Source organism: Entelurus aequoreus, linkage group LG23 (genome assembly GCF_033978785.1).
Source record: "Entelurus aequoreus isolate RoL-2023_Sb linkage group LG23, RoL_Eaeq_v1.1, whole genome shotgun sequence".
Classification (NCBI taxonomy): Eukaryota; Metazoa; Chordata; class Actinopteri; order Syngnathiformes; family Syngnathidae; genus Entelurus; species Entelurus aequoreus.
The window spans coordinates 29,040,859-29,068,415 of NC_084753.1; the positions used below are offsets into that span (position 1 = coordinate 29,040,859).

Below are 27,557 nucleotides of genomic sequence, written 5' to 3' on the forward strand. Positions count from 1 at the left end.
AGAAATGGATTGTACAATTATACACCGTCCCCTAATAAATACCTTACCCCTCATAGACACCTGGTACCTAGTGAGCCACAAGTGCCTAATGCCCTTAAAGTTGTGTTCTTAAGTAAGTTTCCTTTGTTATACAATACAAATGTATATCCAGTATTAAACACCTTACCCCTCATAGACACCTAATACTGTGCCGCGAGTGACTAATGCAATTACAGGTTGCAATGTGGAAGAAGTGCATTGTACAAATAAATTCCTCCCACAAATAAACGCCTTACCCCTTACGCGTCATAGACGCCTCGATAGCCATTGGGCCAGAAGTGCCTAATTTCCTTACAGGTTGCCCTCTTGAAGTATTTTAATTAGGCTTCTTCATAGTGCCTCCATGGAAATTCCCCCCTCTACCTCAAAGAACTGCTCACCCCCAAATCCTCCGCTCCGGACAGGCTAACCTCCTCCAACCTCCGAGGACAAAGCTACGAACAATGGGAGACCGGGCTTTCTGCTCCGCCGCTCCCAGTCTGTGGAACGCTCTCCCTGACCACCTGAGGGCACCACAGACTGTGAATGCTTTTAAAAAAGGCTTAAAACCCCTTTTTTTTTTTAAGTCTTTTTTTTTTAGATATATGCATACTAGTTTTAGCTATTTGGCTGTTCTAGTTTTTATTTTTATTTATCTTTTTTTTTTTTTAATACACTGTAGCACTTTGAGGTTGTTTACTCAATGTAAAGTGCTTTTTACGAATAAAATCTATTATTATTATTATTATTAAAACGCATTACACAAAGGAAGGCTCCTCACTAATAAACGCCTCACCCCTCATAAGATAAGACTGTTAATACAAATACAGTACAAAAAATGGCATTATTGGTTTTATTTTAACAAAAACAATTTTTAGGGCACATTAAACATGTTTATTATTGCAATTGTGTCCTTAAATAAAATAGTGAACATACTAGACAACTTGTCTTTTAGTAGTAAGTAAACAAACAAAGGCTCCTAATTAGTCTGCTGACATATGCAGTAACATATTGTGTCATTTACATACCTATTATTTTGTCAACATTATCAAGGACAAGCGGTAGAAAATTGATTATTAATCTACTTGACAATTTACTGTTTCTCTTTTAACATGTTCTATCTACACTTATGTTAAAATAATAATAATAATCACTTATTCTTCTGTTGTTTGGATACTTTACATTAGTTTTGGATGATATCACACATTTTGGTATCGATCCGAAACCAAAAAGTTACAGGATCATACATTGCATATTTTAAAGTCCTCATGTGTCCAGGGACATATTTCCTGAGTTCATAGACATAATATAATTTTTTTTTATTTTAACGAAAACAAGATTTTGTGATGCTGAAAAATATCGTCGTATCGACTAGATACGTACGCGCCTGTACGCGCTCATTGTTTATAGGGTTAGGCGCAATAAGTGTTCAACTTCAGCCTAAACCCTTTCGGTCTGCAACATTTTCAATTTATGAATGTACAACTGTTTGTTTATTTTGTTGACCACTGACCGAAAAAAATAAATACAAATAAAATATCATTACAGTGGATGTCAGGTGTCGATCCACCAATGGCGTTTGTTTACATTTTGATGCCGGTGAGCTACGGTGTGTAGTGATATGTAACAGTAATAGTGACGCATGTTTAGCTATTCCTCGTCCTGCAGGGATTATACTTGTAAGAAACTTACTTTATTCGTCGCCACGGAGGCGAGAATTAGTGATTTAGAAGTAGCTAAAACACTGCAGACTGCGGCTAAACGTTAGCCGCTAGCTAGCCATGTTTTAAAATAAAGCACCTCTTCCTGAGGGCGTTTCAGTGTTATAACTTCACCTTTATCGTTAGTTTTTAAGCCAAAATGCGTCCGTTCTCCTTTTGTTGTGTACACACTGTGTCTGCTTGTAAGTACTCCGTGATAAAAACGATAATTGTGTAAATTAAATGTATACACGGTAAAAAAAAAAAAAAAAAAAAAGTTGTATAAAATGGCGCGACCTTCACCCTTCCTTCCTTCCAAAGTGTGCATATTATTTGACAAGCTCCCTCTTTTCAGCTTGTACGTGTGATAAAACGACAATTGTATAAATTAAATGTATACACGGTAAAAACAAATAATTAAAAAAAAGTTGTATAAAATGGCGCGACCTTCACCCTTCCTTCCAAAGTGTGCATATTATTTGACAAGCTCCCTTTTTTCAGCTTGCACGTCTGATAAAACGATAATTGTATAAATTAAATGTATACACGGTAAAAAAAAAAAAAAAAATTTAAAAAAAGTTTTATAAAATGGCGCGACGTTCACCCTTCCTTCCTTCCTTCCTTCCTTCCTTCCTTCCTTCCTTCCAAAGTGTGCATATTATTTGACACGCTCCCTCTTTTCAGCTTGCACGTCCGTGATAAAACTATAATTGTGTAAATTAAATTTATACACGGTAAAAAAAAAAAAAAAGTTCTATAAAATGGCGCGACCTTCACCCTTCCTTCCAAAGTGTGCGTATAATTTTTTTTAAATATTTTTTTTCATTATTATATTTTTTAAAAACTTTTATTTATAAATTTCAACATTTACAAACAGACAAGAAACAATCAAAATAAGTAAAAAAAATAGCACAAAAAGAGGACAAAGCAGCGCCAGGGGGTTACAAATTCAAAGTAACTAAAATAGAATGCAAAAAAAACATATTTAAAATAAACAAAGTGCAAAGCCATAGGCTCACTCAATTCCAGTAAATAACTTAAATTTGGAACACAGCATCATCGTTTTCACAGCTTTTTGGTTGTTAGAGGTAGAGAGTGTTTTAATGTAGAGTTCTAATTCTTTTTTAAAGGCACAAAAGACAGGTCGGGTATTGAAGTGTGCGTATAATTTGACACGCTCCCTCTTTTCAGCCCTGAGGAGGTCACGTGACACCCGTGACGCAGTCGCGCCGCTGCCCCCTCATATGAGGAGGTGGCGCCGAGACATGTGGAGCAGTGGCCGGCCAGACCAGACCAGACCGCAGTCAGACCAAAGAGGAGGATGATGAAGTGCTGGGTGTGGAGCATGGCGTGCAGCGCCCCCTTGCTGCTGCTGCAGGTGTTGGCCACCTACCAGGGGTCACCCGCCAGGAGCTTTGCACAGAGCAGGGGCCACGGACACGCGCCCACCAGGACCCTCGACCTCGCAAGTACGTGCGCCTGAGACCCAGGTTTGACTCGGATGGAAATTGTTTTGAAAATATTGCACTTGAACTATCATTACAGCAGTGTTTTTCAACCACTGTGCCGCGGCACACTAGTGTGCCGTGAGATACAGTCTGTTGTGCCATGGGAGATTATCTAATTTCACCTATTTGGGTTAAAAATATGTTTTGCTAACCAGTAATTACAGTCTGCAAATGATGTGTGATTGTTGAGTGTCGGTGCTGTCTAGAGCTCGGCAGAGTAATCATGTAATACTCTTCCATATCAGTAGGTGGCAGCAAAGCAATTGCTTTGTAGATGTCAGAAACAGGGGTAGGCAGCGTGCAGGTAAAAATGTATCTAATGCTTCAACCAAAAATAAACAAAAGGCGAGTGCCGTTAAGAAAAAGCATTGAAGCTTAGGGAAGGCTATGCAGAACGAAACTAAAACTAAAATGGTTGAAAAGTAAACAAAAATAGAATGCTGGACGACAGCAAAGACTTACAGCATGTGGAGCAGACGGCGTCCACAAAGTACATCCAAACAAAATTATACACAAAGCAAACTATAACCTGCTACCCAAGAATATACAACTATTCTTCTCAAAAAAAGAGGAATAATATAATCTTAGAGAGAAATGTAATTTAAAACATTTGTACGCACATACAACACTTAAGACCTACCTAGTATGTGGAATTAAATTATGGAATGGATTAAGCAAAGCAATCAAACAATGTACTAATATGATCCACTTCAAGAAACTCTTCAAACTTAAAGTGTTTACAAAGTACAAAGAAGAAGAATACTGAATTTATTTAATTCATTCATTCTTATGGAGTTTGTGAATAAATTGAGAACAGGAAGTGGACAAAAGTTTTAGCAACTGTTATGTAAAAGAAAAGGGGTAGGATTAAATAAGCTCTGCTTCTTCCTACTCCTTTTCGAACATGTTGAAAAGAGAAACTGGAAATTGTGATGTATCATGTTGTATGCTTGCATGTTCCAAATAAACTCAAACTCAAAACATGACATGACAATCAACAATATCCCTGCAAAGAAGGATAGCGACAACTTAAATAGTCTTGATTGCTAAAACAAAGCAGGTGCGGAGAATAGCGCTCAAGCAAGACATGAAACTGCAACAGGAAAATACTAATCTAATTTCACCTATTCGGGTTAAAAATATTTTTTGCAAACCAGTAATTATAGTCTGCAAATGATGTGTTGTTGTTGAGTGTCGGTGCTGTCTAGAGCTCGGCAGAGTAACCGTGTAATACTCTTACATATCAGTAGGTGGCAGCAGGTAGCTAATTGCTTTGTAGATGTCGCAACCAGCGGTAGGCAGTGTGAAGGTAAAAAGGTGTCTAATGCTTAAACCAAAAATAAACAAAATGTGAGTGCCCCTAAGAAAAGGCATTGAAGTTTAGGGAAGGCGATGCAGAACGAAACTAAAACTGAACTGGCTACAAAGTAAACAAAAACAGAGTGCTGGACGACAGCAAAGACTTACTGTGGAGCAAAGAGGGCGTCCACAATGTACATCCGAACATGACATGACAATCGACAATGTCCCCACAAAGAAGGATAAAAACAACTGAAATATTCTTGATTGCTAAAACAAAGTAGATGCGGGGAATATTGCTCAAAGGAAGACGTGAAAACTGCTACAGGAAAATACCAAAAAAAGAGAGAAAAAGCCACCAAAATAGGAGCGCAAGACAAGATTACTAAAACACTACACACAGGAAAACAGCAAAAAAGTCCAAATGTGACAGGTGGTGACAGTACGCCTACTTTGAGACAAGAGCTATAGTGATGCATGCTTGGTTATGCTTTAAAGTCATATCCAACAATTGCGACAACGACTTTTTACTGTCAACTGAGTTTCGTTTTTTTAATGATGTCTGCTGGTGGTGTGCCTCTGGATTTTTTCAATGCAAAAAATGTGCCTTGGCTCAAAAAAGGTTGAAAAACACTGCATTACACTATCATACTCAAATATGAGGATATCATATTCAGATTCAGTCATAATACTTAGATTTGTTATTGAAATTATTATTATATTCATTAGCATGTTAGATATTTCCCTAATACAATATGAAGTGTGGGGCGGTTGGTAGATTGGCCGTGCCAGCAACTTGAGGGTTCCAGGCTCGATCCCCGCTTCCGCCATCCTAATCACTGCCGTTGTGTCCTTGGGCAAGACACTTTACCCACCTGCTCCCAGTGCCACCCACACTGCTTTAAATGTAACTTAGATATTGGGTTTCACTATGTAAAAGCGCTTTGAGTCACTAGAGAAAAGCGCTATATAAATATAATTCACAAGTCTGTGACACTTTACTATACCATTCCATGTTTATCTATTTAATGCTTTACAGTACTCAAACTTACTATACTACACTGTATGAGTCTGTATTCTCACTGTACTATGATGCTGAAACTATACTGTATGTGTCTGAAACTGGTACTATACTACACATATTCTGTACTATACATGTGTGTATAAAATCTTACTATTCTAAAACCTTGCTGAACTATATTACACTTTAATATAAATATTTGCCTAAAATCTTACTGTACTATACACTGTACTATGCATGTGTGTTTAAAATCTTACTATTCTAAAACCTTACTGTACTATAATAGATTATACTATGAATATTTGCCTATAATCTTACTGTACTATACATGTGTGTATAAAATCTTACTATTCTATAACTTTACTATACTATATTACGCTATAGTATAAACATGTGCCTACAATCTTACTGTACTATACACACGTGTCTGAAATCTTACGATTCTATGTACTGTACATCTAAAACCTTACTATACTATAAATATTTGCCTATAATCTTACTGTACTATACACTATACTATACATGTGTCTAAAATTTTACTATCCTATACTATACATGTGTCTAAAATCATACTATACTATACATGTGTCTGTAATCATATTATACTATACTATACTGTACTATACTGTGTCTAAAATCATACTTTACTATACTATACAGTGTCTAAAATCATACTATACTATACTATACTGTGTCTAAAATCATACTATACTTTACTATACATGTGTCTATAATCATACTATACTATACTATACATGTGTCTATAATCATATTAGAGTATACTATACTATACTGTGTCTAAAATCATACTTTACTATACTATACATGTCTCTAAAATCATACTATACTATACATGTGTCTAAAATCATACTATACTATACATGTGTCTATAATCATATTATACTATACTATACTGTGTCTAAAATCATACTTTACTATACTATACATGTATCTATAATCATATTATACTATACTATACTATACTATACTATACTATACTATACTATGCATGTGCCTAAAATCATACTATACTGTACTGTGTTTAAAATCATACTATACTATATTATACTATACAATACATGTATCTAAAATCATACTATACTATACTATACTATACATGTGTCTAAAATCATTCTATACTATACTAGACTACTATACAATACTATACATGTGTATAAAATCATACTATACTATACTATACTATACATGTCTCTAAAATCGTAATATGTTATTCTATATGCCGCTGAAACCTTACTGTCCTACATTATACTACGCTACACAATAAATATTGCCTAAAATCTTATTGTATCTTGTTGTACTATACTACATAATAGTATTAATATTGCCTAAAATCTGATTGTACTATATACTACACTACGCTACTGTATACATGTGGCTAAAATCTTAGTATACTTTAAATGTATCCCAAAGCCAACTTTACAATACTATACTCCACGATAGTAAGTATTTTCCTAGGAACTTACTGTACTATATACACTACACTATATATGTGTCTAAAATCTTACAACACTACAAATGCTTTATTAGACCATACTGTACTATACTATACTATACATTTGTGTCTGGAATCTTACTGTCCTATACAATACTGTAAAAGTCTGAAAATGAATTATAACTTGTTCACATGACTGTACAGTATCAGCATCATATAATGAATACATGTTGGCATTAAAAGTGTAGTATTTTCATATATATATATATATATATATATATAATTATATATACATATACTGTATGATTATATATATATAATGTAGCATAACATGATAAAAGTGAAGTCCTTTGTATATGTTACTTTAAAAACTGGTTCCACTTTCATACTTGATGTTTTGTAAGTATATCTTCATGGAAGATTAGATCACTGATGTTAAACCATGACTGTAAGAAGTATGACTTGTGCACGGCATGACATCTACTTTTCCTGGCAGTCCAATGAAAGGCATATCTCCCAATGTGTGACATTTTCCAACCAAAACAAAAACAATTACTTAACAGTATCTGTACAGTATGTGCTTTTCACTGGACAGCCACATTTGGACTTGATGCAAACAACATCTTGTACACTCCTTATTCCAACTAATGGTCGCCAATGAAAAAGTCTTAGGCCACCTTTAGCAAGGCATTACCAACATGTTTGCTGAAAAAGTCATAGTGGTGACCTAAAACTTTTGCACAGTACTGTATGTCATATATGTCATTACATGTTACTAAAGCCTTGTTTTCACCAAAATAGAACCCTTTGGTCCACTTTGGTACGCATATTTACACTGAAAGGCACCGAAATATCAATTTCGTATTATCGCACTTTTTTTGGTGTCGTTGTGGTATTGGTTCGAATTTGAGCAAAACGGAAACATGGCTTCAAGTTTAAGGACAGGATTACACCAAACAGTTCGGTTCACTCAAGTTTGTAAAAATGTACATTTTAAATGTATCAAAATCATAACCTGTCAATATACGCCTAAATATGATTATAAATATGTCAAGTTTTAAAACAACATTAAAACGACGTTGAGAAGTTGTTGAATTAGGTCCTGACGTCGAGCAACTCAAAGCTAACGTTGAAACAACATGCTTTTTGACGACGTTTAATCAATGTCGGGTTCTGACGTTGATTTGACCATTGACTTTTGGTTACTTCCCAACCGATATTCTACAACACAAATACGTTGAAACAACATGCTTTTTGACGACGTTTAATCAATGTCAGGTTCTGACGTTGATTTGACCATTGATTTTTGGTTATTTCCTAACCGATATTCTACATCACAAATACGTTGAAACAACATGCTTTTTGACGACGTTTAATGAATGTCAGGATCTGACGTTGATTTGACCGTTGACTTTTGGTCATTTTCCAACCAAAATTCTACAACACAAATACAACGTTGAAACAACATGCTTTTTACCGACGTTTAATCAACGTCGGGTTCTGACGTTGATTTGACCATTTAATTTTGGTCATTTTCCCACCAATATTCTACAACTCAAATATGTTGAAACAACATGCTTTTTGACGACGTTTAATCAATTTCGGGATCTGAAATTGATTTGACCGTTGACTTTTGATCATTTCCCAACCAATATTCTACATCACAAATACAACATTGAAACAACATGCTTTTTGACAACGTTTAATCAATGTTGTGTCCCGACGTTGATTTTACCGTTGTATTGTGGTAATTTCCCAACCAATATTGTACATCACAAAAATGTTGAAACAACATGCTTTTTGACAACGTTTAATCAATGTTGGTTTCTGACATTGATTTGACCGTTGACTTTTGGTCATTTTCCAACCAAAATTCTACAACACAAATACAACGTTGAAACAACATGCTATTTGACTACTAATCAATGTCGGGCTCTGACGTTGATTTGACCGTTGACTTTTGGTAATTTTCCAACCAATATACTACGTCACAAACCTAACGTTGAAACAACATGCTTTTTGACGATGTTTAGTCGATGTCGGGGTCTAACGTTGATTTGACCATTGAATTTTGGTCATTTCCCAACCAATATTTTACATCACAAATACAACTTTGAAACAACATTCTTTTTGACAATATTTAATCAATATTGGGTTCTGACGTTGATTTCACCATTTAATTTTGGTCATTTCCCAACCAATATTCTACATCCCAAATACGTTGAAACAACGTACTTTTTGACGACGTTTAATCAATGTTGAGTTCTGACATTGATTTGACCATTGACTTTTGGTCATTTCCCAACCAATATTCTACAACACAAATACAACGTTGAAACAACATGCTATTTGACGACTAATTAATGTCGGGCTCTGACGTTGATTTGACCGTTGACTTTTGGTCATTTTCCAACCAATATACTACGTCACAAACCTAACGTTGAAACAACATGCTTTTTGACGACGTTTAATCGATGTCGGGGTCTAACGTTGCTTTGACCGTTGACTTTTGGTCGTTTCACAACCAATATTCTACAACACAAACACAACGTTGAAACAACATGCTTTTTGGCAACGTTAGATCAATGTTGGGTTCTGACGTTGATTTGACCATTTAATTTTGGTCATTTTCCAACCAATATTCTACATCACAAATATGTTGAAACAACATGCTTTTTGACAACATTTAATCAATGTTGGGTTCCGACATTGATTTGACCATTGACTTTTGGTCATTTCCCAACCAATATTCTACAACACAAATACAACGTTGAAACAACATGCTATTTGACGACTAACCAATGTTGCGATCTACCGTTGCTTTGACCGTTGACTTTTGGTCATTTCCCAACCAATATTCTACAACACAAACACAACGTTGAAACAACATGCTTTTTGATGACGTTAAATCAATGTTGGGTTCTGACATTGATTTGACCATTGACTTTTGGTCATTTTCCAACCGATATTCTACAACACAAACACAACGTTGAAACAACATGCTTTTTGACGACGTTAAATCAATGTTGGGTTCTGACGTTGACATTTTACCAAAGAGTACGGTTCTGTTCTGTTGGGTCTAATATACAGGACAGGTAGGACCCCACAATTCTTTTTTCGGTTAGAAGCGCATGTAAAATGTTTAACTAATGAGTGACTGGGTGCTTCAAATGAAACGTTACCACAAACGGATTCCTCGCCCCTTACTGCTCCGTCACTGATAAGAATATAACCACTGGCTCCTATTGTGATCATGTCAAATTCGGTATTTTACACTCTTAAAATTAGGGGGGCTCCAAGTACTAGCCCCAATTTAGACAGGCCACAGTACGGTTTGCTTTATACCACAACATTAAAATGCAAGACAGGTCAGAATTTAGCGTACCAAACTGTCCCACTTGGTGAAAACGAGGCTTTAGTGCTCACCATGTCAACTCTCCTATGACCAACCTTTCCCCTACTAATGATCTCCTCTTTGGTGGCCCTGTAGTTCACAGAAGTGACTACACGTATAGAGGAGGGTATCACTACCACTACCAGCCACCAAGGATCCCTCCACCGGTAGTGTATCCGCCTTTTCCTCTATCTCCTCCAGTGACTTACCACAGACACCCGCAAGCCCCCATGTGGCCCTATCAGCACACATTCAAGGGCCCACTGGTACCACAGGTACCCCACATATACAAAGGTCCTGTAGCGCACCGTCCCCAGCATAAAATCAACGGCCTCTTACCTTACCACTCAAAAAAAGGTCCTTGCCCGACAAAATCCAACCCCACAGTAGCGACTACGCCTGTGGTGTACCTTCCGACTGTACCTCCCACCCTGAGGCAAACCACACAACCGACCTTGCCACCGACTACTACAACCCCCAAGCCGGTGGTGACCACCACGGCGGCGCCTGCCGTTGAGACCACCGCTGCAGTGCCGGTCAGTACCACAAGCGACCCCATGACCACCGTCAGTCCTGTGGAGACAGGTAGAATATTACCAGACAGGTTTCCTCCTTGTTTTCTGTGTATCAGCTAGCAACAGGCATTCGCTTGTTTGGTTGCTACCATCTTGTTACATAATATGGTTTATTTAAATAATACACGCAGTTAAATTTATTTATTGTAGCCATGATGAGGGATGGGTACCAAATTCGGAACTCTTATAGGCACGGACCAAATTCCGTAGGTATGGATTCAGGTAAAATCAAAAGCTGCCATATTTCGATACCGTTGTTGCTCATGACGTCAGGTCCGGTTGCAAAATCTTTGCTGGGAAAAAATCACTCAGAGCGGATTCAGTGGACTGCCTCTAGGTTATGTTGCAATTTTCCATGCCAACGAAAACCGTATGCGGATAGAAAACACGTAAAGTAAGATAGCTCGATGCTAATCTACATGGGATTCCATAGACATGCTACTGATTATCATTTGCAATTCTCTATGGTGATTTTTATCATCTCCAAATTTTGGTAATTAATTGTTTGTGTGTAATCAGTGCAATACTTACCGTATTAACACTTTTTAGGGTTTAACAAAAAAAAAAGACTGGAACAACGTAACCCAGACCCGGGCAAATTAAGGTCCGGGGGCCGCATGCGACCCGTTAAGATTTTCAATCTGGCCCGCCGGACATTCCCAAATCATTTTTTTAGATCTTTAAGATGGAAAGTGTAGCTGCTCTTATGATGTGCAGTGATGTTTTCTAATGACCGTAAGTCTTGAATTATACAAAGTAAATTAAAATATGTCGATGGAGAGGGGTGGTGACGTTCATATGTTGTCAATATTCCGTGTTTTATTGTTTATAGTTAATATTGTAAATCCCACATTCTTTATTTTCATGTACATACTGGGTGTCTCATTCAGTAAAAAAAAAAAAAAATCCATTCCGTTTTTTAAGGCGGTCTGTCACAATGTTTTTAGCTTTCAATCAGACATTATTGTGAGTTTTTGAAGTAGTGTTCCTAAAAATAGATATATTGCCCCCCCACCCAGGCCTGACATGATCTGTACACTAGTGCCATCTAATGTCTTGAAATTGCAACTGCATGTAAAGTCTATTATATAATACTTGCAAATGAGACACAGACGTGTAAGACAACAAGATAGAACAACTGGACAATGCATTTATCATTGGCGGCTCGGTGTTAAATTGATAATAAATGTACTATGGCAACTTGACGGTTCCAGGTTCAATCCCCGATTCTGCCATCCTACTCACTGCCGTTGTGTCCTTGGGCAAGACACTTTACCCACCTGCTCCCGGTGCAACAACCCACACTGGTTTAAATGTAGCTTAAAGATGTAGATAGTAGGTTTCACTTTGTAAAGCGCTTTGAGTCTCTATAGAAAAGTGTTATGTAAATATAATTCACTTCACTACATTTTAAAGACATGAAAACGCGCCGGTATCGATTATCTTGGTACCAGGTATTAGTACCATAACGATTCAAATGAATAGATACTCATCCCTAATATACCGTATTTTCCGGATCATAGGGTGCACCGCATTATAAGGCGCAGTGCCGATGAATGGTGTATTTCTGATCTTTTATCATATATTAGGCACACCGTTATAACCGTTCTTTGGTCAAAATGGTGCATAGATTATGTTTTACAGATCATCTTCAAGCCGCTTTCTGACAGTCGCTTCAGGATGTGCCGTTTCGTGGGCGGTCTTATTTACGTGGCTCACCTTCGACAGCGTCTTCTCCCCGTCATCTTTGTTGTAGCGGTGTAGCGTGCAAGGACGGGAGTGGAAGAAGTGTCAAAAGATGGTGCAAACTGTTTTAATGACACTCAGACTTTACTTCAATCAATAACGGAGCAGCATCTCCTCATCCGAAAACAACAACGCCGGAAATGTGTCCCGTGGAAAAACCGTCCGACCGGAACTCTGTAATAACTGAAGTTCCTTGGGTGAATAATGTAACCTCACTACACCGGTATGTTTTAGCACTTCCATGGCGAGTTTACTGACAGATATAAGTAAGAACTTTACACTATTTTATATTAGTAATGGCAACAGCGGAGGATGAATATCCCATAACAACAAAATAGAGAAAAAGAAGAAGCTTATCGACTATGGTGTCGTCACGGACTACAAAGGCGGACACAATTTTTCAGGGATTTATGAAGATCTCAAATACAGATCAGCAGGTACCAAAAGGTAAGAAAAGTTGCTTTTGCATAATATTGCGAAACAAAACGCCAGATAATATGTCTTACCTTATACACATACCATAATAATACTTGTATGTTTAATGCGCCGACAATTCATTAAGCGGTGCGGCTTCATAACTTACCAAAACCGTACTAAAACATTTTGATAGATTTCTGAGCGCCGTGTGTAATGTTCTATATTTTCAATGGAATATTTAAAATGTTGGTGTTGTTTACTTTAGTCATATTGCAGTCTACACATATCTCTTATGTTTGACTGTCATCTACTGGTCACACTTATCATTACACCATGTACCAAATAAAATAGCTTCGAGGTGGGTAAGCTCCACCAAACTTATTCCTTACATCAGGCGCACCGGGTTATAGGGCGCACCGTCGAGTTTTGAGGGGGAAAAAAAGATTTTAAGCGCGCCTTATGGTCCGGAAAATACGTAGTCATTGCTAAGCTTTAATATGCAGTCATGATAAATGACCGTGTTGTTTTTGTTATGTGAATTGGCCCCAATGTCTAGGGTTGCTTAGGGCCTCCAAATGACTGAAGGGCACACCAATATTTTACTCCCAAAATATTATGACACCAGTCTTTTCTCAGACACACTGAACCATTCTGTTGTAAATGTCGAGTGTTGGACTGAAATAACTGATGATTCAAACTTGCATGTTTGCTCAACACAACAATAAATGCAACACTTGTTTTTTGTACAATTTGGTGTATTCCAATGAAAGTTGAGTGATAAAATATCTCTTAAAGATAAGAGTTGCATTTAGAATGAAAGTTTGCACTCAGATTTGTGTGCAAACTTTGTCAAGTGTAAGTGACGAGTGGACAACCACTCCCAAGTCCTCTGTTAGGTGTTGTTACGTCTTCTCTTGTGTGGCGTCCTTTTCATTCACACGCCTGTGATGAAAAGATAAGACCAATGTGATCAAACATCCTTTGACCATTTTCTGGAGACGATGCACAAAGCCTAAAAGTTCTCTGTGCATCTCTAACAAGTCTTCTTACTTGGTCAAAGAGTCAAAGGGTTCCATTAACGCTTCCATGTTGATCACCAGAGACAGACTCTCAGTGCAGGAGCCGGCCCTTGGACCTGGTCTTTATTATCGACAGCTCGCGCAGCATTCGTCCGAGCGATTTCGAGAAGGTCAAGATATTCCTGGCGGACATGGTGGACACGTTGGTCGTGGGCTCGGACGCCACAAGAGTAGCGGTGGTCAACTACGCCAGCACGGTCAAGATCGAGTTCCTGCTCAAGGACCACTTCAACAAAGCCGACATGAAGAAGGCCATCTCTCGGATCGAGCCCCTGGCGGCAGGCACTATGACAGGTTTGGCCATCAGGACGGCGTTGAACAAAGCCTTCATCGAGCAGTCCGGAGCCCGGCCTCGCTCGAGGAACATCGCCAAAGTGGCCATTATTGTGACGGACGGGAGACCTCAGGACCAAGTGGAGGAAGTATCCGCCACCGCCCGGGCTGCGGGCATCCAGATCTACGCGGTCGGGGTGGACCGCGCCGACATGGCGTCTCTGAGGCAGATGGCCAGCTTACCGTTGGATGACCACGTCTTCTACGTGCAGACCTACGGCGTTATCGAGAAGCTCACCTCCGAGTTTCGGGAGACCCTGTGCGGTAGGACTTAGACGGAACAAGAAACATTCTAATACCTATACCAATAAGCCCGGTTCTTACAGTAGGAGGCACCTGCAGTCTAACAGGGCGTTCAACATTCCTAATCATCTTGCACTCAAAAACCTAAGACAACATTTTAATAAAGAACATGTGAACCTCTTCATAGACTGCAGATGTCTACACTAGAACCTGAATTGAGCTACAGAATGAATCCCAAAGAAAGTCTTAGAGTCAAACAAGCCTTAAACTTTCAGCTAGAGACATATCTATGTATACTTGTTGTACTATTAGAGACAGAACCTCATTTAGTTCCAATGATTGTCAAAATTTTACATCTGTCACCTCCCAGGTGCCACCATTTTTGATACTTTCGCTTGCCAGAACAATCTAACGTCAACATTTGAGTTAAACAATATTACATCGGATTTTGGTGAATATCTTTGCATTTGTACAGCTATTTCTAGAGGTGTCGTATACAACGTTTTAACTTCCGATACAATACCAATATTGGAGCCTTAAGTGTATGCCGATACCAATATCAATCTGATACGATATCAGCAGGAATCATAGTACATATTAGGGTTGTACAGTATACCGGTACTAATGAATCAACAACGGTACTATACTCTGTTTAAAAAGTGCCGGTTCCAGGGCATGACGGTGCGTCGTCACGTCGTGACATTGCTGGTTTTACGATCAGAGGAGCGACAGAGTTCGACAGCGCACACACACGGAGTACTTAAAAGCAGACACAGTGTGTAGACAGAAAAGGGAGAACGGACGCATTTTGGTCTAAACACTAAAGATAAAGGTGAAGTTATAACACTGAAACGCCCTCAGCTAGCTAGCGGCTAAAGTCCAGCTGCAGACTGCAGTGTTTTAGCTACTTCTAAATCACTAATCCTCGCCTCCATGGCGACAAATAAAGTAAGTTTCTTACAAGTATCATCCCTGCAGGACGAGGAATAGCTAAACATGCTTCACTACACACCGTAGGAGGATACGATAGCTATCCGCTAACAGCAAGCTAGGACCCTGAACGTAAACAAATGCCATGGGTGGATCTACACCTGACATCCACTGTAATGATACCAAGTACAAGAGCGTATCTAGTCGATACTACTATGATTAGTCACAAAATATTTTTTCCGTTTTTTATCATTCATACTATGTTTATAAACTCAGGAAATATGTCCCTGGAATATGACCAATGTATGATCCTGTAACTTCTTGGTATCGGATCGATACCTAAATGTTTGGTATCATCCAAAACTAATGTAAAGCATCCAAACAACAGAAGAATAAGTGATTATTACATTTTAACAGAAGTGTAGATAGAACATGTTAAAAGAGAAAGTAAACAGATATTAACAGTAAATGAACAAGTGGATTAATAATCCAATTTTACAGTTTGTCCCTCATAATGTTGACAAAATAATAGGTAGATAAATGACACAATATGTTACTGCATATGTCAGCAGACTAATTAGGAGTCTTTGTTTGTTTACTTACTACTAAAAGACAAGTTGTCTCGTATGTTCACTATTTTATTTAAGGACAAACTTGCAATCATAAACATATGTTTAATGTACCCTAAGATTTTTTGTTAAAATAAAGCCAATAATGCCATTTTTTTGTGGTCCCCCTTATTTACATAAGCACCGAAAAGTATCTAAATACATTTTGGTACCGGTACCGGTACTAAAATATTGGTATCGGGACAACACTAGTACATACATTTATTATTTTGTAGTGTGGAACGTTATAAAAGGTTGGATCAAGTGAAATTACTCAGAGAATAACGATAGGTATGAAAACACTAACCTTTTTAATGATTTTAAAGTGTTTAGTTGCGTTTTCGGTGCCACCTAGTGGTCATAATAATTCACGACTACTATGCTTCGACTTTTGTATGTGTAAGTAATATGCAACTATAACTATTTGACAAATGTTAAAAGTTAAAGTACCACTGATCGTCACACACACACTAAGTGTGGTGAAATTACCCTCTGCATTCGACCCATCCCCTTGTTCCACCCCCCGGGAGGTGAGGGGAGCAGTGAGCAGCAGCGGTGGCCACGCTCGGGAATCATTTTGGTGATTTAACCCCCAATTCCAACCCTGTGTTTTAGAAAGCAATATTGTTCAAATAAGGAGACTTATTACGTACAATGTGCATCACTTGTGCGATTGTGTGCCTGCCGAGCTATTGTGTAGCTGCTAGTATCCTACCATGTTTACCTTTTGTCAATGACTTGACTAAAATACAATAAAAGATCACATTTGTGTGCTTATTGGAGGACATTCAGAGGGTAACTTTGCACAAGTAAACATGCTACAAGACTGCTTGTATCGGAGCTTATAACACAGATTTTAGGTGCAAGCCGATATCATCCGACTTGATTATTTTGCTGATATCAAACCGATATTGGATCGGGACACTCCTAATTATTTCATACATGTTTCAAAACTAACATCCTCTGTGTTTTGCTTAACTATTTTAATTTTCGTAAATCCTTTCCTGTGTACAACCAGTTTGACAATGTCTAGCAGACGTTTGAACAAATGAGGTTCTGCTCTAAACTAATTTTACATATTAATCCCATTGATCCAAAGTCTACTGTTTTATCATTTTGTTCCGGTAGTTCCAATCAATACCAAGTGAATTTACGGTGATTAGTTAAGATTTGAATACATTTTTAGCATTGTGTAGGGTAGAACCATAACCTGTAAATCCTACAACAGACCTGGGCAAATTAAGGCCCGGGGGCCACCTGCAACCCGTTAAGTTTTTCAATCCGGACATTCCCCCAAAAATGTTTTGGATCTTCAAGATGGAAAGTGTAGCTGCCATTATGATGTGCAGTGATGTTTTCTAATGACCGTAAGTCTTGAACTATACAAAGTATTTCAATGGTTGGAATCTGAGCTTTTGCATGATATACTAGTTACTATGGTAATCTAATGAGTTACTATGTAATCTAATGAGTTACTATGGTAATCTAAATCACAGCAGCTCAGACGAGGCACCAAGCAGGGTGGGTGGGAAGCGTTTCCACATAGTTTTTCAAGAGCGGCCAGGCTGAAATGCGGATTCGATTTTTACAACAAAGTTCTAAAGCTTAGTGATATATCAAATATATCAGATTGGTGTGTAGTTTTTTTTTTCCCTTCACGTTCATATTTCGCTATTTGTTGCATTTTTTTGTGTTTCGCTTGATTGTAAAATATGTGGATGGAGAGGGGGTGTGACGTTTATATGTTGTCAATATTCAGTGTTTTATTGTTCATAGTTAATATTGTAAATCCCACATTCTTTATTTTCATGTACATTCTGGGTGTCTCATTCAGTAAAAAAAATTTTAAAATTCCATTCCGTTTTTTAAGGCGGTCATTATAAAGTTTTTAGCATTCAGACATTATTGAGGTTTTGTATTAGTGTTCCTAAAAATCAGATATACCGGCCCCCCAGACACATTTTTTTCTCTAAATTTGGCTCCCCGAGTCAAAATAATTGCCCAGGCCTGTCCTACATCATATTGTAGTGTATTTTATACCAGCAGAATGAGCCCCTTATTCCTTACGTCCCGGAAAATTGTAGGTCTGGACCCCTGTGTCATTGGAAACGACTGCGAGCACACCTGTGTCAACAGCGACACGTCCTACTACTGCAAGTGCCGCCATGGTTATACCCTGAATGCGGACCAGAGGACGTGTTCCCTGAAACGTAAGCTCTTACGGATTCTGCTGTTTCTTGGATTAAAAAGTGCTGATATTACTGAATCGATGGTGAATGTAACGATTTCAAATGTCCTTTGCTCATGTCACGTGTCATCATTGTTGGCGTAGAGGTGAAAGTGGAGGTGGTGGTGGTGGATCCTTGCAAGTGTGAAGCCAGGCTGGCTTTCCAGAAGCAGACGCAGGCAGCCATGCACCAGCTCACTGCCAAACATATCCTTCACATACTGTATGCTACTGTGCAGTAGAGAGGGGCTTCATATGGCCCCATTCGTCACAGTTCACCTGACACACGTAACGTGACAAATTTACACTTTAGCCGCCAGATGGCAGTAGAGGGTTGAATATCTTAAAATGTGTTTTGTGGCATTTCTAATTTAGACCACAGCGTCATTTGCTATGGAGAGTGCCACTTTCTATCATTTTCAGCAGACTGCATTGTAAAATCTTTAGGGGCCATATGAATTGCTTCCCTACTGTATGTTTACTGTGTGCTATTGTCTGTCCTACTGGTAGCCAGCGTCCTCTGCAGTGGTCTTTTTTTTTGTGCTATTTCTTTTGTCAGAGTTGCACATTTCAGCCCAAAAAATTCCCCTTTTATGCAAAACACAAATGTCCACTGCAGAGGACGCTGGTCCTCAGAAGGACATATAAACCAACTGTATGTGCACACTCTCTATGTACTGTGTACTCTCTGTATATACACGCTCTGTATATACTACCTCTCTATGTACTATCTCTGTATATACACCCTCTGGCCACAGTGTTAAGTAGATGGATTAATGAACACTTTATTCATTATTCATGCATACAAGCAAACATGTGGATGAACTGTGGGATGAATGGATGGACAAATAATTGATGGGTGGATGTGTGAATGAATGGATACATACTTTATAAATGAATGGATGAATAATACTTTATGGATAGATGGATGGATGAATACTTTATAGATGGTGGATGTCCGTATGGATGAGTAAAACAATGGATACATACTTTATAAATGAATTGATTATACGTATCAATAGTGTATTTATGATTGGAGGAATGGATGAAGTAATCCTTTTTTTAGATAGTGGATGTAAATTTGGATGAGTGAATGAATAGATAAATACGTTAGAAATGAATTGATTAATATGTATGAATACTTAATATATGGTTGATGGATGGATGGATAGATGAATGACTGGTTGAATTAATACTTTTTAGATGGTGAATGTAAGTATGGATGAGTGAATGAATAGATACATATTTTTTAATGAATTAATGGATTATATGGATGAATAGTGTATTTATGATTGGAGGAATGGATGAAGTAATACTTTTTTAGATAGTGGATGTACGTTTGGATGAGTGAATGAATAGATACATACTTTATAAATTATTGATTAATATGCATGAATACTTTATTCATGGTTGATGGATGGATAGATGAATGGCTGGATGAATTAATACTTTTTAGATGGTGGATGTACGTTTGGATGAGTGAATGAATTGATACATACTTTATAAATTAATTAATTAATATGCATGGATACTTTATTCATTGTTGATGAATAGATGAATGGCTGGATGAATTAATACTTTTTAGATGGTGGATGTACATTTGGATGAGTGAATGAATAGATACATACTTTATGAATGATTTGATTAATATGTATGAATACTTTATTTATGGTTGATGGATGGATGAATGGCTGGATGAATTAATACTTTTTAGATGGTGAATGTAAGTATGGATGAGCGAATGAATAGATACATATTTGTTTATGAATTAATGGATTATATGGATGAATAGTGTATTTATGATTGAAGGAATGGATGAAGTAATACTTTTTTTAGATAGTGGATGTAAATTTGGATAAGTGAATGAATAGATACATACTTTATAAATTAATTGATTAATATGCATGAATACTTTATTCATGGTTGATGGATGGATGGATGGATAGATGAATGACTGGATGAATTAATACTTTTTAGATGGTGGATGTACGTTTGGATGAGTGAATGAATAGATACATACTTTATAAATTAATTGATTGATATGCATGAATACTTTATTCATGGTTGATGGATGGATAGATGAATGGCTGGATGAATTAATACTTTTTAGATGGTGGATTTACATTTGGATGAGTGAATGAATAGAAACATACTTTATGAATGAATTGATTAATATGTATGAATACTTTATTTATGGTTGATGGATGGATAGATGAATGGATGGACGAATTAATACTTTTTAGATGGCGAATGGATGAGTGAATGAATAGATACGTATTTTTATAAATTAATGGATTGAAATGGATGATTACTTTATTGATGGATGAATTCCTTTTTAGATAGTGGATGGATGCATGGATGGGTGAATGGATGTATAACTACTTTATAAATGAGAGGATGAATACGGATTAATAGTTTATTGATGATGGATGGATGAATACTTTATAGATGGTGTATGCTTGTATGGATAATTGAATAAATGGCTACATACTTTATAAACGAGTGGATGAATATGAATGAATAATTTATTGATGGAAGGATGAATGAATGCATACTTTTTAAATGATGGATAGATGGATGACTGGATAAATGATACATACTTTATAAATGATGAATATGGGTGAATAATTTATTGATGATGGATGGATGAATACTTTGGATGCATGTATGGATTAGTGAATGAATAAATGCATACTTTATAAATAAATTTATTACTATGTATGAATACTTTATTTAAGGTTGGATGGATGGAAGTATAGGTGAATGGCTGAATGAACGAAGGAATTTATACTTTTTAGATGGTGGATGTACGTATCGATGAGTGAATGAATAGATACATATATAAATTTATAGAATAATATAGATGAATACTTTATTGATGGATAAATACATTATAGATGGTGGATGATGCATAGATGGGTGAATGGATGTATACATACTTTATAAATGAGTGGATAAATATGGAGTAATAATTTATTGATGATGGATGAATTAATACTTTATTGATGGTGTATGCTCGTATGGATAAGTGAATAAATGGCTACATACTTTATAAATGAGTGGATGTATATGAATGAATAATTTATTGATGGAAGGATGGATGAATGCATACTTTTTAAATGGTAGATGGATGGATCGATGACTGGATAAATGGATACTTTATAAATGAGAGGATGAATATGGGTGAATCATTTATTGATGATAGGTGATGGATGAATGAGTACTTTATTGATGATGGGTGGATGCATTTATAATAATGGATGATAGATGGTTGGATGGATTATAGCTGGTGGATGCATGTATGGAGGGTTGAGTGAATGGATACATACTTAATAAATGAGTTGATGAATATGGATGAATCCTTTTTTTATGATGGATGAATGAATACTTTATTCATGGTGGATGCATTTATAAGTGAATGAATGGATACATATTTTATAAATGAGTGAATTAATACTTAATTAATGATGGATGATAGATGGTTGGATGGATGCATACTTTATAGACCGTGGTTGGACGAATGGATGAATGAATGAATAGATACATACTTAATAAATGAGTGGATGGACATATAGATGAATACTTTATTGATGGATGTATGGATGATAAATGGTGAATAAATAGTATGTTTGTATTGGCGAATTAATGAATAAATACTTTATATTTAAATGAATGAATTCAAGAAAATGGGTGAATACTTTATGGACTGATGGAGAATACTTTATAAATGGTGGATATATGGATGAATGAATACTTTATAGACCGTGGTTGGATGGATGGATGAGTGAATGAATGGATACATACTTCATAAATGAGTGGATGGATATAGATGAATACTTTATTGATGAATGGATGGTGAATAAATAGTGTGTTTGTATTGGTGAATTAATGGATAAATACTTTATATTTGAATGGATGAATTCAAGAAAATAGGTGAATACTTTATGGATGGATGGATGGAGAATACTTTATAAATGGTGGATATATGGATGAATGAATACTTTATAGACCGTGGTTGGATGGATGGATGAGTGAATGAATGGATACGTACTTCATAAATGAGTGGATGGATATAGATGAATACTTTATTGATGAATGGATGGATGATGGATGGTGGATAAATAGAATGTTTGTATTGGTGAATTAATGGATAAATACTTTATATTTGAATGGATGAATTCAAAAAAATCTGTGAATACTTTATGGATGGATGGAGAATACTTTATAAATGGTGGATATATGGATGAATGAATACTTTATAGACCGTGGTTGGACGGATAGATGAGTGAATGAATGGATACATACTTCATAAATGAGTGGATGGATATAGATGAATACTTTATTGATGAATGGATGGATGATGGATGGTGGATAAATAGTATGTTTTTATTGGTGAATTAATGGATAAATACTTTATATTTGAATGGATGAATTCAAAAAAATCTGTGAATACTTTATGGATGGATGGAGAATACTTTATAAATGGTGGATATATTGATGGAAAAATGAATGGATAAATACTTTATAAATGATTGGATGAATACTTAATTAATGATGGATGATAGATGGTGGGATGGATGAATACTTTATAGATCGTGGTTGGATGGATGGATGTGTGAATGAATGGATACATACTTCGTAAATGAGTGGATGATATAGATGAATACTTTATTGATGAATGGATGGTGACTAAATAGTATGTTTGTATTGGCGAATTAATGAATAAATACTTTATATTTGAATGGATGAATTGAAGAAGATAGGTGAATACTTTATGGATGGATGGAGAATACTTTATAAATGGTGGATATATGGATGAATGAATACTTTATAGACCGTGGTTGGACGGATAGATGAGTGAATGAATGGATACATACTTCATAAATGAGTGGATGGATATAGATGAATACTTTATTGATGAATGGATGGATGGTGGATAAATAGTATGTTTGTATTGGTGAATTAATGGATAAACACTTTATATTTGAATGGATGAATTCAAAAAAATCTGTGAATACTTTATGGATGGATGGAGAATACTTTATAAACGGTGGATATATTGATGGACAAATGAATGGATAAATACTTTATAAATGATTGGATGAATACTTAATTAATGATGGATGATAGATGGTGGGATGGATGGATACTTTATAGATCGTGGTTGTTTGGATGGATGGATGTGTGAATGAATGGATACATACTTCATAAATGAGTGGATGATATAGATGAATACTTTGATGAATGGATGGTGACTAAATAGTATGTTTGTATTGGCGAATTAATGAATAAATACTTTATATTTGAATGGATTAATTAAAAAATATGGGTGAATACTTTATGGATGGATGGATGGATGGATGGAAAATACTTTATAAATGATTGAATGAATTGATTAAAATGGATAATTATTTTATTGAAGGAGGGATGGATGGATAGAGAATACTTTGTAAATGATTGGATGAATTGATTAAAATGGATAATTACTTGATGGAAGGATGGATGGATGGATGGATGGAGAAAACTTTATAAATGATTGGATGAATTGATTAAAATGGATAATTACTTGATGGAAGGAGGGATGGATGGATGGAGAATACTTTATAAATGATTGGATGAATTGATTAAAATGGATAATTATTTGATTGAAGGAGGGATGGGTGGATAGAGAATACTTTATAAATGATTGAATTAATTGATTAAAATTGATAATTACTTGATTGAAGGAGGGATGGATGGATGGATGGATGGATGGAGAAAACTTTATAAATTATTGGATGAATTGATTAAAATGGATAATTACTTGATGGAAGGAGGGATGGATGGAGAGAGAATACTTAGCTGAAAGGGTGAGTGAATGAATAGATACTCTATGGATAATGGATGGATGGGTTGATGAACGGATGGATGGATGGAAGGATGAACAGATGATTGGACAGATGTACATGGATAGATGGCTGCTTCATTAAGGACAGAGGGGTGACAGGATGAACAAATGAACAAATACTATGTAAATGGGTGGTTGGTGATGAATGGATGCAAAGATGAAGGGATTAATACTTTATAGGTGGATAATAAATGCACTATTGGATGGATGGATAATTGGACTGATGATAAAGAGACGATGAAATTGTTTGAATGAATGATGACAGCATGAACAGAGGGACAAATAGTTTATATGACGAGATGTTTGGATGGCTCGATGATGAATGGGTGGATGAAGGGATGGATGTTTACCTTATAGATGGGTAGACGGTTGAGTGAATGGATGTGAATATTAATGGATGAATACATAATAGATGGATGAATGAATGAACGACCGGATGAATGAATGAATTATTGATTGGTCTATGGCTGTACATATTGGACGTACGATGAAGGTATGGATGACTACTTCATAGATGAAAGATGGATGATGACTGGATGAATGGAGAGATAGTAGCTAGACAGAGAAAGTGAGTGAGTGAGGGAGATGCACGAGGTAGAATTGGAGCAGCATTTAGCAGCGTGTGCCAGTAAATGTGTTTGCAGATGCTCCTTGACTGAGGCCACTAGCTGATGTGGCAGCAAGGATAGAAGGTCTGGAGAAGGAGCTTGGTCGAGCGTAAAGCTCTCACAAAGAGGTGAGTGTTGGCGCCGGGAGTGATGGGTGGTTAAAAAAAAAAAAAAAGAAGTAGAAGAACGTAAAGTCTTCCCAGCGACCACACAGCGTGACCCTGGGTTTATTTACTCTTTGCACAGACGTCCAGTGGGTGTGGGAGACATGGACTGCTGCAACACACACATGTGCTGAATGGATGTCAAGCATGCAGCTTGTACACGTTACTAATCACATCTACACTTCTACTGTATATACTACTTTCTATTATTGTTACATGCATTTAATCACTATTATTTCTTTTTATATGCTCTACATTAAATGTATCTATTTAATCTCCTTTGTTCATAAATATTATGAAGTGATATATACATATACTGTACACACTATGTATGTTTTGTTTGCAGAGAAAATGTAAATAAACTCATCAGGAATATTTTGGGTTTCTGTTTTTTTCCTGACAACTAACAGTAATGTAAGTAAAAATTTGCTACCGTCTAGCTTGGGTGTTGTTGGGTCTGGACCCCAGGATGTAGACACGGCCTATACAGTATATATGTATATATATATATATATGTATATATATATATATATATATATATATATATATATATATATATATATATATATATATATATATATATATATATGTATTAAAAGTATATATATATATATATATATATATATATATATATATATATATATATATATATATATATATATATATATCAATACTTTTAATATATATATACACATAAATGAAGTCCCCAATATTTTGACATGAATGCAAATTTATGATCAAAATTTGATACAGTCATTTTTTTTTTTTTGAAATGCTTCAAAACGTTTTTTGATTGCATTCTGACAATACAATTGCATTTGTGTATAAATGTTGGGGTCTTTTTTTGATCTAATTTAAATTATTAAATCACCTGTGATTGATCCAAATTCCAAAATGTGATTAATCTGATTTAAAAAAAATATCATTTATATATATATATATATATATATATATATATATATATATAGAGAGAGAGAGAGAGAGAGAGAGAGAGAGAGAGAGAGAGAGAGATAGATTGATACATGTATGTATCAATATATATATATATATATATTGATATATATATGTATATATATAGATAGATATATACATGTATATCTATATCTACATATATATATATGTATATATATATAGAGATAGATAGATACAGGTATATCTATATCTAAATATATATATATCTATATATATATATATATATATATATATATATATATATATATATATATATATATATATATATAGATATATATATAGGAATATTATGTATGAATAGTTTTTTATGAGTGGAGTAATGGATTAATCAATACTTTTTTAAATGGTGGATGAATGAGTGAATAAATAGATACATATATTATAAATGAGTTGATTAATATGTACGGTTGGATGGATGGATGGATACATTTATATTCATATGTGTATGTATATATATATATATATATATATATATATATATATATATATATATATATATATATATATATATACAGTATAATTATTACTATCATTATCATTATTATTATTATTGTTAATATTATTAGTGCATCTCTTGGGGTTTAAGTCTCCCACTGTCTTGAAAATCTAATGACGCCTCTGTTTCTAACTTTATTCGGGGGTCTTTGAACGCATCACAGTTCTGGGCAATGAGATGCAAAAGTGAAACTTATGCATAACTTTCTCCTATACTGACACAGACAGCTGTCAATCACACGAGACTTTGGCCTCTCTCCTGAGTCTTGAGTACAGTAAGCAGCCCAAAGGGCTTTTATTTCACTTTTTGAGGCTTCTTCTTCCACTAAAAGTAGTGTTTGTTTTAACATTTTACAATACAGTTTGACTCGGGAGCCAATTATTCCAAATCAACCTGATCTCCATTGGAAATGTTCTGAAGCACCACAATAAAACGTCGAAAGGTTAACCTGTTGTCATCACCGTGTATGTTGACGGTTGTTGCTAAGGACAACCAGCATCAAGGGGTCATGACCGCCCGACCTCTGCTGCGACTTGGCTTGTTTTCCACATAACAAGCATGGAAACAGAGCGGCTCTTGTCGGGGGCCCAAGTGTCAACATTTACCCCCCGGGCTCCTCTTTTACTGGACAGCTGCTTTATTGCTTGTTTGCCGTCTTTTTCATGGTTACCGCACGCCGAGGGTGAAGACGCCGCCACGTCAGGGACGAGGAAGATGAATGCGACTGGCACGTCGTTGTGAAGGAGGGGGGGAAGCACGTAAACATTATTTTCAATTCCAAGAAAATACATTGAAAAAAGCTACAAGGTGGCTTTTTTCACATTACAGCTTTCCTTTTTGTTCATATCAGTGAACATCAGTGGAAATTGGCAAAAGCAA

The 27,557-nt window shown here is 36.1% G+C and overlaps 1 protein-coding gene across 4 annotated transcripts; it reads left to right on the top strand.

Annotated features, from left to right (window-relative positions):
* Nucleotides 1-1,465: 1,465 nt before the first annotated feature.
* Nucleotides 1,466-25,583, top strand: LOC133640389 (matrilin-3-like). Of its 4 annotated transcripts, none has more exons than XM_062033784.1 (8): nt 1,466-1,627; nt 2,910-3,208; nt 10,490-10,978; nt 14,232-14,807; nt 18,409-18,534; nt 18,657-18,756; nt 25,102-25,174; nt 25,293-25,583. In XM_062033784.1, the coding sequence occupies exons 3-7, from the start codon at nt 10,624-10,626 to the stop codon at nt 25,157-25,159; spliced, it is 1,215 nt and encodes a 404-aa protein (XP_061889768.1). In that variant the 5' UTR covers nt 1,466-1,627; nt 2,910-3,208; nt 10,490-10,623; the 3' UTR covers nt 25,160-25,174; nt 25,293-25,583. The 4 variants fall into 4 exon arrangements, with proteins under 4 accessions (XP_061889768.1, XP_061889765.1, XP_061889766.1 ...); XM_062033781.1 differs by having other exon boundaries at nt 2,910-3,187; XM_062033782.1 differs by having other exon boundaries at nt 1,466-1,617; nt 2,910-3,187.
* Nucleotides 25,584-27,557: the final 1,974 nt, after the last annotated feature.